The 12,213-nt window shown below is 40.4% G+C and overlaps 1 protein-coding gene across 2 annotated transcripts in view; it reads right to left on the bottom strand.

Annotated features, from left to right (window-relative positions):
* The window catches only part of usp54b (ubiquitin specific peptidase 54b), a 46,724-nt gene that overhangs the window by 19,008 nt on the left and 15,503 nt on the right, over positions 1-12,213 (bottom strand). For both annotated transcript variants that reach the window (XR_015710525.1, XM_087784200.1), the window contains exons 4-8: positions 9,187-9,321; positions 7,532-7,645; positions 7,162-7,244; positions 4,741-4,846; positions 1,575-1,721 (exon numbers count right to left, since the gene is read on the bottom strand). Coding sequence is in view for 1 of the 2 variants with exons in the window: in XM_087784200.1 (XP_087640326.1) it covers positions 1,575-1,721; positions 4,741-4,846; positions 7,162-7,244; positions 7,532-7,645; positions 9,187-9,321 (585 nt within the window). In the remaining variant the exon portion in view is untranslated. The remainder of the gene's footprint in view (positions 1-1,574; positions 1,722-4,740; positions 4,847-7,161; positions 7,245-7,531; positions 7,646-9,186; positions 9,322-12,213) is intronic.

Here is a 12,213-nt window from a genome sequence, read left to right as displayed (position 1 = left end):
CGTGCAGAAGATGTTGCAATGTATGTTTGTATTACTGAATACATGCATCATATTCACGGCCACTAGGATAAATTCACGCTTGGGCCACTGGTGGGACGTCTGATGACGGATGAAGAAGCCATTTTGGTGCTGAAACCTTGAGAATGAGTAAATACCGGAGCGAAAATTCCTTGGTACACTATTGTAATACATTTTTTGATCACTTTATCACAGATCATTTTATACGTCTTCACCACTTTTTCACCAGATTTTTTTTTTTGTGTGTGTGTGTGTCGTTGATTATTGTAAGTAAGTAAGTAAGTAATATTTATTTATATAGCGCTTTTCGAGACCAGGGTCACATGCTTCCCTTTATCGCAGGATTACAGGACACGCCATTTACGTACAAACATGGCATTTACCAAAATCATATTTGAAAAGAAAACTTCTAAGAATCCTAGAAATTGCTATAGCAACTTGAAAACAGAGACACATTTCTTCCAGTTTTGAATCCTGTTTAATTTGAATAACCATGAAACACAGATTTTAACCCTTTACACTGAGGCCTATAGAGAAAAGTGAAGAGTATTAATAGAATTTGGGGTATAATGTAAAATTGGAATGGACGTGATGGTAAAAACTAATCTCAGAAACATGTAATTTGATGATGAGTACAATAATAAACACGTGTGTATGAATTAAATTAAAAGTATGTGTAAAATACTTTAAAATTAGAAAATGAATATAGTGCTGCAACTTTGAGGATTTTTTCTTATCATGTGGTGGAAATCCTGAGGGAACCCTGAACCCACAAATGGACTCTCTAGAACAAAGGGAGCTCCAGGCGAACTACTGTGACTCATATCTGCAGCTCACTTCTGGACAGTGGGTGGAAATAAGGAGTTTAATAGTTAAAGCGGACCCTGGCAGACATTACAAGACTATTTTACTTCAGGTGGTTTCACTGGTCTAAACCAACAACAAGTCTCTCAAATCAATCGTAAAATGAACATTTACATCAAAGTCCCTTCAGCAGTACTTTCCTCCAGAATCGTATTTCCTCGTGAAAGGAAAACCCGCGTATGTGTCGAGCAGAACCAGAACAACGGCAGAGACTCCGTTCAGGTGGAACGGTGACAAGTGTGAGGCAGAAAAATGCAATATCCTCTGATGTGCATCTCACGGCCGACCATCCCAGAGTGAGAGACGGCACACACTCGCCTCACTCCAACATTCGTTCACTGATCCATTATTCATACATATCACTTTGGAATGTAGCGTACGCTGCCATTACAATGCATTATCATTACTCAGTAACGACAGGGAGCATCAGCGGTTCAACATGTGTGCACCAGGGTGATGAGACAATCCAGGAAGAATCGTGGAAAGAGGCTCGTGTCAGCACAGCCTCTGCACACGTCGGCTTCATTCATCTTCACCACTCTCACAGAAAGCTTCACTTTTTAAGATCCCATCATTCCTAGAAGTGCTACAATCTTTAGACGACAATCTTCAGAAAAAAACATGCCTAAAGTACTATTTTTGAGGTTAATTTCATTACAAATAACGCCCCAAAAAAACTAAAATGGACTTACGTCCCCCAGACGTAGACAAGTCCCCAGGCTGTGTATGACGTCCTCCGCCAGGTCCGAGTGGTCCGAGTCCCACACCAGCCCGATGGACACGATCTCGGGCGAGTTCATCAGCACCCGGCGAATACGCAACATCTCTCCACAGTTGCTCTGTGAGGGAGAGACGTAAATATTAGACTCCGGCAAACATGTTTAAGGTCACAACGTTGAAGACATTTTTATTATTTATCATTATATTATTCATTCGTTCAAATGGATTTTGTAAATAACAAAAAAACAGAAATGCTCATTAACATTTAACTTGTGGTGGTTTCATGACAAAGTGTCATTATTTCACATTTCATTGAATTAGTGGATCAAAGATTTTATGGCGGAGAGCGACCCCTAGTGGCCTTGAGGATAGTGGATACTGTATCATGAAGGCTTACTGCTTCATGATACAATCATTCTTACCTTGAGTATTATGTTAAAGGAACATTTCAAAAAGATAATAAAACAAATTGAATCAAGAATATCTTTAGGGAAAAACACTCATTTTAAGTGATTCAAAATGATGATACATCTAATACAAAGCAACTCCTCCTGAGTGATGTGGTTTTCGTGGGAGAAAGTGAGAGAAGTTTTCAGGATAAATGGGGGTGACAGATGAAGAAGCATGTGCTCAGTTGTATTTGTCTCTTGGGCGCTCTGTCGAGTTCAGGACCGGCTGTGCTGGATCCTCACTATTGAGTCATGACCGACCGCAGTGGCCGTGCACGCACGTGCGCGCTCACACCAGTGCTGGGTGAGAGCGTGCTCGGAAGCACCCTGGCGGACAGACGCCCGGCCAAACGCGGCACTTGCTCACACATGCATGAAAACACACTCTCTTTGTGGGTTGTGTTGGCAGCGGAGGCGGCACAAGGAATTCGCGCCAGGACCGGCTTCTCGATTCTGCCCGAGAAGGGACACAAACATGAGCCAGGGAGCGGCAGCCAAGTGACACATCAGCGGGACACTCAACTTTAGTTTGCCCTCAGATCTGTGGCCGGAAGCGATTATGTGCATCATAGAACAGCACGACACTCAGATGAGCTTTTTTTTTTTATTTAAAAACAAACATATTTTAGTAGTTGATGCCATTTGCACCTGAGATCATCCCAGGGGTGATAATAATGCAGGTGTAAAGCAGCGTTCTGATTGGCTACAAACAGATGGTTTTCATCATTTATGCAGAGCTCTGACAAGTTTATCAACACACCGAACCAAGATGCAAAAATATTCACACAGCACTATTTACCACCATCATCATTACTAACAAGAACTTCCCAAAGGCCTAGAAATGGCTATAAAAACTTTTCCTCCAGTTTTTTTTCTCTCCGTCCCTGATCATAAGAATCAACAATGAAACCTATAAAAAGTGGAGAGCATCAACAGAAGGGAATTGTTGGTATAATGAGTATATTTGGAACAGATATGATGGTCAGAAGTAACAGATCTTTATCAAAGAAACGTGAAAAAACACTTTCAGCCAAAAGTGTTTTTCATTTTTAGGAATTTATTTCATAATAATTTTTCTCTCTTTTGTCCATATTTTCTTTTGGAATATGTCGAAATAAATACAAAGTAGAGAAAAAATATTAAGGAAAAAAAGTGATATTTGATATTTTATTGTCATGTTTTGTCATTATTAATATCAATGACATTTGTACAGATGTTCATTTATCTATTTATCTATCTATTATAGAGTAGTATACAATTAATATATAATTAATACAATTTATTATTATTTTTTTTTTTTTTACCTTTGTAAGGCCCAGTTTATAATGTCGCTCTTAACCATAGTTTTACCTCCACCACTGCATATGTATTAATGGAAGCCAGGGACGTCGTTCACCTTGACCCAGAGATAACGCAAGGGATACCTCAAGCACTTTTTTTTTTCAGGCCTTAGGGTCACCTTGACATCAAGATAACACAAGGGATACCATAAACACATTTGTTTTTGGGCATTTGGGTCACCTTGACCCTGAGATAACACAAGGGTTGAGGTAAAGGAATTGCCGCAGCAACTTTAAAGAACAGGTGAATAGAGGAATATTGAAGAAAACTGTGTTGACTTTTTTAATAAACTGAAAAATCGGACTAAAAACGCATCAATCATTTATTCTGTGTACTCAGGTAGGAGGACACATAACAAAGCACTTACTGACGAATCTCGATGAAGTGTGAAACACCGTATAAACATTTTTCCGCACGAGTCTGTTATCATTTGGCAGGGACGCACGTTTGCTCTTGCTTGAATAAATCTGAATTAATTTCACAACAAATGTAGCCAGGAAGGGAAACCACTTGACCTAAATGCTTGGTGGTCCATACGAAGTCTAATCATTGGTGGCATCCACCTCAGCGACGGGGACTGTAGCCCTCATCCCGAGCCTCTGCTCTCCGTCAGCACGACTGAGGGTTACACAAGCTGCTGCTGCAAGGCTCCTGGAGGTCTGCAGAATGCTGATCAACATTCATTTGCAGGAAAGAACAACATTACTTTATTCGTGCCTCAGCTTCCTCTCACTTCTTACTGCATCCTAATAAAAAGAAAACCTCCCGTTATTAGTTTTACAGCAGAGGGCGAGAAGTGCTGAGCTCACCGCTTGTTTTTCCTTCTCAACTCTGCCGACTCAAGTCAGCCACCAGTGAGAAAGAGTTGCTATTTAAATCACTTTAAATGGGGGGGATTATGGGCATTTTATAAGCTCAACCCGTGACCACTTAAGAGGCGATATCAAGAGACGACCTAATACAATTATCTAGAGTTCAATATTTCAACTATTGTTCCTGGGTAAACATTGAAGTCACCAGGCAACGACAGTGTGTCCGTGATGACACTGACCACGATGTTCTGGACGAGACTCAAACGAAACACTGAGTGGTCAGATGAGAGGAGCGAGTCCTGAACGGCACCCAGAGAGGCGCCTCTTTGTGCACAGAGGACGGATCCAAACGGGTTCTATTCACCAGAAGCATTTTCCCATGTGGCTCGGCCAACACACACACACCAGCAGAAGGAGAAAGATGCCCGTTTTATCCTCTGCCGTCTTCTTCTTTTTAGCCGATCAAACCCTCATTTTGACCCATGCTGTCGCCACCACGAGTGAAGACGGTGGTCTGAGCATGTGCAAACACTCACGGGACAGTTGCGCAGGTCTCCCATGTTGCTGGCGTTGCGTAGAAGTTCCCCGAACATGTCTGGCGTGGGCTTCTCCCTGCACTCCAGCATCCTCACCGCCTGGTTGCTGCAGAGAAAGACGTGGACTTAGCACAAACATTCACCCGAAGAAAGAAAGTTGTTCACGACGTTGGGAGAGGAAGAGAGAGGGAAGTCTGTCAGGTCTCTTTTTCATTTCTCCAGTCCTCTCTGAAGGACGTCCTCAAATAATAATCTGGTGCGACCGCATGTTTGTGTGAGATGAATCAGCATCGCTTCTCTTTCCTACCAAGTAAGGATTTTTAAATCCCCGGGCTCCTCCAGCCTCCCACACTCATTTTTTTGAAACACTCGGAGGAGAAAATGTAGACAAATCTCTCCTCTAATCATCTGTGGTGTTGATGCCACAAGTCTGTGACATTTATTCGCTCTCCTCACTCGCTACTGTTGACGTTTGTGAGTTTGTTTTGCACGACCGTGGGTAAATAAAGCTCGCAGGCAACATCCACGCGACTCTGACAGCGTTCTCACTCGTCCTTTCATTTCTTCACTTCATTCATGGACGTTAGTGGCCACGAGCTCTCCTCAATAGAATATCTACAACAAACACTAAAGACTTCTGGTGATGGCGAAGATTTTCAGATGGAAAAACCAATTGTTATGACCAAACAGTGACAGTGGTCGATAAACTACTGTTGTGTTTCCAAAAGTTTCAATTCTGGGAACAAGTGGAGCGAGGTTTTATCCGCACTAGAGCAAAAGAGCTACACAAAGTCCTTCCGCTGGATTTTGTCCGCATAGAAAAAAGGAACACAAGCTATTGTCTGCTCTCACACTTCAGGCCCAGACGTCATATCCCTGGCTAACTGGGTCAATTCACAGCGACACCGAACATGTGAGTGTCCGTGTGCTCCCTCCATCATATCACTGCTGTTGTTTCACCTTCATTCAGAGCCATATACATTATTCTTTTATCTTATAGAACCAGCAAGTCATTACAGACACAGACCATTGAAAGCATAAATAAATACAATTAAATAATCTATCTAGCAGCAAAACATTGAATTGTTTCTCACGGATGACAGTAACATTAATTACACTAAATCATTTATTTAGCTTTTAAATAAGAAATCAATTTATTTTTAAGATTTTTGCATATACAAAAATAATCATTTAGCAACATGAGCTTATGATCTTTTTCCATTGTCATCTTCAAAACCTTTATCCATTTAAGATTTAATTTGTATTTAGAAAAAAAAAACGAGTGTCTTTAAATAGTCACAATAAAATATAATTTATGCTTTATATACTACATATACATATATATCTATATGTATATCTATATATAGATATACATATACATATAAATACACTACAATATATATATCCTACCCCATGTAAGAACCACTGTGATAAAATATCAAACAATCACAGAGCTGTCCAGGCACATCAAGTGTGTATATCAAATGTGTGTATCATGTGTGTGTATCATGTGTGTGTTTCATGTGTGTCTATCATGTGTTTGTTTCATGTGTGTGTATCATGTGTGTGTATCATGTGTGTGTATCATGTGTGTGTTTCATGTGTATCATGTGTGTGTTTCAATTGTGTGTATCATGTGTGTGTGTATCATGTGTGTGTTTCATGTGTATCATGTGTGTGTTTCAATTGTGTGTATCATGTGTGTGTGTATCATGTGTGTGTTTCATGTGTATCATGTGTGTGTTTCAATTGTGTGTATCATGTGTGTGTGTATCATGTGTGTGTGTATCAAGTGTGTCGGTGATTGAGCTTCATCCACCACCTCCGTCAGCGCGACACATTCCTGGGTGAGATAGTATTCTCTCTCCTGCTCATCCTGCTCAAAGCTAGAACATCTCAGAAGTTTACCTTGAGTGCATTCTTACATTTCGGGTGACTCTACATAACCCCTGACCTTTGACCCGAGATGAAGACCATGCCCGGTGGTGACTGATGGAGTTACACACGTCTGTGGGACGACTCGACGGCAACCTTTCCTTGTTTGTAAACGACACTAACGCGGTGTGTCAGTCGAACGCAGCCATTTGTGACGCTTTTGAGGACGAACACGTGATCGCGTGAGTGGATCTGCATTAGATAATGCAGCTCCGCTTGTATAGGCGTCGACTCTTGTTTGCATCGAGTGTGTGTGCATGAGAGTGTGTGTGTGCGTGAGAGTGTGTGTGTAAACATTCATTTTTGTGTGAGATCACAGTTCAGCAGGGACACATGCAGGGAGGAAGAGAACAAGCCGTACCTTCCTTTATTGCAACTGGGCATCAGCTATCTGCCAGCTATACTGCAGTGTGTGTGTGTGTGTCTGTGTGTGTCTGTGTGTGAGAGAGTGTGTGAGAGAGTGTGTGTGTGTGGGGCTGGTCTTACCAGAGGGATGTGGTGGAGATGTAATGAACCATCTGAATGAAGGGCAGGGGGTCCGATGTGGCACCACAGCTGTTACACACACACTGCAAACACAAACAGGATGTGTTCAGACAGATCATTTCGTGCATCGTTATTTTCAAATTACCACCTTAAATCGAATTACCCCGTTTTTTTTCTCTCTGGGTCGAGAGCTTGTACGAGTGTTAGAGATGCAGGCAGGAAAGCATGTGTAATAATGAAGACTAGACAGTAAATGCTGTGAGTATAACTGTATTTTTTTTTTCTCATTCATATAATGTCGTTTTTCATCTGCAGAATCATCTGAATGTTACTAAATTGATTCAGTGTTTTTATTTTCTCGAGCACTCACCTGCTCAAACAAGGTCATGGCAAACTTCTGGTGCGGGATGCAATGCTTGGCTGTGCAGATGTCCTCTCGACTCTCGGCGCTTATGTGGAAGTGAATTCTCATCAGAAGATTCTCCTGTTGAACCACAGGAACCACATGTCTTAGACTCTAAACCGTCACCGTGTCAAATACACGTCATCGGTTCACTTCATACTCATCAAATAACATAAACGTAGAGACGTATGAAAGGAATTTGAAAATAAATGGTGCAAAAAAAAAATTGCAGATTCAAGTGTTCAAGCTTGTAGTAGAAGTAGCAGCACAGAAATGTTGTGAACACAATCTGTAACTCAAGGTCAAACACCAAAGAAGATCTCTGAGCTAGTTTCTGACAAGTGACAGTTGTAGCTCAGAAACTATGTTCAACTCTCCAAGTTTCCACAATATGGCAACTGTATCATTTAGAATCAAACCATCGACCATCAAATCCTACTTGACTTGCATGACGGAGTTTATGAATGGAAGTATATTCAGATGACTTTGTGTGCATGTGTGTGAGTCTGTGTGTGTGTGTGTTTGTGTGTGTGTCTGTGTGTTTGTATGTCTATGGGTGTTTGTGTGTGTGTATGTATATGTGTACATGTCTGTGTGTGTGTCTCTGTGTGTGTGTGTCTCTGTGTGTGTGTGTCTGTGTGCCCAGCCGTGTGTTTGTCTATGCGTGTGTTTATCTATTGGTGTTTGTGTGTGTGTACTTTTCTGTGCGGGTGTATGTCTATGTGTGTGTGTGTGTGTGTGTGTGTGTGTGTGTGTGTGTGTGTTCACCTCTGGCTCTTGTGTTAATCTTTATACTTTGGAGCTGCATTTATATTTCATATGAAACCGACAGACTCCCTGACTGAACACATATTCTACCAATCGATCAGACAGAGCGTCCAAACACACACACACACACACATGGACCAACACACACACACACACAAGCTTAGGAAACCCCACGCTAAAGAGGAAACAACACGAGAGATAGTGGTGTGTTAGGAAGGTGGAGCCACTTTCACAGCAGTTAGTAGAGAAACTATCCAGCAGTTTGTCCGTGGACTTCACCGGAAATTGTCGCTGGATTGTACTTTATAATTAAATGAGTTCATCTGAACATCTCCGTTCTCAGTGATTCAGTAAAAGCTTCTGTCGGCCGTAAATTAACTGATGATATAAACACTTTTGCTCTTCAAAATGAATAACCTGTGAAAACCTTTTCTTACACATGGGCATTGCAGCAGAGCAACAAACGGTAATTGAGCGTTTTTGAATTCTGCAATTACGTTTGATAATGTCAGCCTTGTTTTTCTTCATTTTCTTGTAGATTTTAATGTTTCTTACAACTAAAGGGCCATTTGTTTGTACAAATATGATGAAAACAATAATAACAACACATAATAGATCAATTTAAGAACTGATATCTAGACATTTTTCATGGTTTCCTGATAATAACACTTACAAGTTCTTACATCAATATCAATATGTTTTAAGTCATCCCATGTTTTCTTTAAGTCCACATGATAGATACAGGAGTTACTACTTGATTGATAAACATTGTTATCACTGAGATACGATGTGTGTAACTTGTATGCGATGCTGGTTAAAATGTGCTGGCTCGTAGATTTGAGTTTCTGACTTACAAAGCACTCGGCAGCGTCATCCATGATTCCTAGCTGGAAGCGTTGCTCGTCCTGGAACGTCTTGGCCAGCGCGCTCCGCAGTGCATCCGACGGCAGCACTCGCTCACTGCTGAACTGGAACTGAGCGAAGATGCTCTGCAGACAGACGGCACAGGATTCAACTTCAAAACATTCAAACCCCGAAGAAGCACGACTCTCCTCTCAAGTGCTGTGAACAACTGCCAGAGTGAGGCTGCACAGCAGAGCCAGACTCAATATCACTCCGTATCAATAATAAATGGAATTTGTGTGGAACTCTCAGCCGTTATAAGCTCTCAGGGAGTTTTGTAAAAGGTAAACAGAGACAAAGTGTTGTAGGGAAGAGAGAGGGGAAGTTTTTTCACCAGTGTTTTGATGGCAGACCAGTGAGGTTTGCACATCTCTAAACAGTGTGGCGACCAAACATCTGTCCAGCCTTGAATCCAGTAGTTTTACACTCAAATATTGTTACTGGACCGAAAAAACACATCTTCCCTTCTGCATAAACTTTACCTGAATGGTGGATTGTGTAACATAAAGAGATTTTTTGTCTGTAAATCTGCCTTTAACGACCACTTTGAGTCAAATTTTAACGCAAAATCATTAATTAATTCAAGAACATAATTATTATTTACCATAACAGGAAGTATGAGTGATGCCTTTTCAATACTTTGGGCATCAATCTATCTTAATTATCTACATTTGTCCTCCTTTAAAAACTCCCTTTCTTCAACATCACTTCTACTCTTATTCAAAGTCTCTGTATAATTGTTGACAATAATAATCTCTGTATCTTATTTCAAACACAGACATTTTAATTAGTCACCATATCAACATTAATTCACATTGATTTAGAGACAGATTTCGTCCCCAAAAACCTTGAGTTTGACGTGTGATCAGTGAATGTGATGAGCGCTCAATTGTCAGTGTAAAAATGATGTGAAAAAACAAGAACGATTTTTAGTGAGGTTTTGGATTGGCGCCAACACACTCAACACTAGAAGACTTAAGTCTTTGCCTTCAATGTCTTCAACATCAAACCAAACGTCGCTTCATGTTCATGGAATCATTCAGTCTTAAGTACAAAATCTTTGAAATCTATTTTATTTGAGCTACACTCCTCCTGATGTTCAAAGGGAACCGAGAAAGTGTCAATTTGGCTGAGATTGCAACGGCAGGATGAGATTAAAACAAGATTGTAACCAGATAAACAGTTGCCAAAATAAGCAAAGAAGATTTTTTTTTTTTTTTTTTCTTAAATCGACATTAAAGCCCTAAGAAGTCAGTTGGAAATGCTCCCTTAGGCCAAGAGTGCTGATGGGGTTTTTTTCGTTGCCTCAGTGGTAATTTAATCTGAGATTAGACATCTTGACTGAGCACCAGCAGGTGCTGCGAGTCCTGATGAGTGGGAGCGTCTGTACGTTGAGTGACAGAAGATATTCAGGCACATATCATGTCAGCGTACAGCACTGATGATATACGTGTGTGAAGACTCGCATGTGGGACTCCTTATGTAGACGGTGCACTTACACTGAGCGCTGCCATCTGTAAGAATTAATTTTTGACTATGAAGTCATGAAAAAAATGACCAAAACAGCCTTCAATGTTGAATGTTTTTATCAAGAAGTAACTGCTGTGTGTATCATGTGACTAACAGACTGAAAATAAAACATGGAATGTCTAAAAGCTCTGATATTGATGTAAGAACTTAAGTGTTATTATCAAGAAAAGATGGTAAATGTTCAGACATCATTTCTTAAATCAAACTCCTATTATGTATTTGTCTTCTTATCAATATATTTGTTAAAATAAAATGTATGTTGTATTGAACCAGACATTTAAATCAACAAGAAACTGAAGAAAACAAAGATATGATGATTTTAACATGACAACGACTTCCTTGTTTGGGCTCAAGATTTCTAATGAAAAAATGTTCATCCTCTAGAGAAATTATGTTATTTAAGAAGATTCATAAAATTATTGTTTTTATCAGTATTATCAACTCATCTATGTTATCTGCTGACTCATGTCTCCATGACAACATCAGCCAGTTCTTACTTAATAACGTGATAGTCCATGAAGATTGAAACAAAACATTCTTATATCAACAACAACCATGACCAAGTTATTTTTCTCTAGAAAATAACTCCAGTAGGTTATTTACAACACTGCGAGAAAGGGTGAAAAAAAGAACGATCCGACTGAGACATCACAAAACTGATAACATAAGTTAAACAAACTTGTCAAACTGTGACCATCTTTAGATCCACACAAATGTGTGCAGAAAGAATCCACTCCAAAAGTGAGTTAGAAAAAGTTCAAGAAAGCTCTTTCCAGGAAGTTTAAGCGACCCAGAGTCACAAAACCAATGATGCCCTGCTCCCATTTCATCATTTCATTTTGTTTAAAAGCTTCTTTTGTGGTTTTATCTGTCCTTCAATGAGTGACAACAAGTTAAGAACGTCTGAGCAGATCTTATACACACGTATTTACTCAATACTTAATATATACTGGATGTTTTTGGACGCTGTTTTTGCTAGTTAGTAGCTGACATAAAAATAGGTAATGCAGTGCTGACAATAAAATGTGCGCGTGTTTGTGTGTGTATGCGTGTGTGTGTGTGGGGGGGGGTGTCTGTGTGTGTGTGTGTGTGTTACTGTAGCTTTTCTGACTGCAGCAATGCGCCAAGGAGAATAGAGGGGGAATATACCCTACAGAGGGAGGGAGGGATGGTGCAAATAGAGGAGGCAGGAGAGGAGGAGAACGAGGAAGGATTGGTTTTTTGTGTGTGTGAGTGTGTGTATACACACACACGCGCACACACACACAAATGTCAAATGTAGAACGATCCACACCAACTCCCACATTCATTCATCTTTCTTCCTTCCTCCCGAACACTTTCTCGTCTTCTTTATTTCTTTTCCCCATGTGGTGTGTGTGTGCGTTTCTATTCACATTTGAGTGTGTGTGTATGTGTGTGTGTGTGTTTCAGTGCCGAGTTAGATAAAG

This window comes from Callionymus lyra, chromosome 2 (genome assembly GCF_982586985.1).
Source record: "Callionymus lyra chromosome 2, fCalLyr1.hap1.1, whole genome shotgun sequence".
Taxonomy (NCBI): domain Eukaryota; kingdom Metazoa; phylum Chordata; class Actinopteri; order Syngnathiformes; family Callionymidae; genus Callionymus; species Callionymus lyra.
This window is presented reverse-complemented; position numbering and strand designations above follow the sequence as displayed.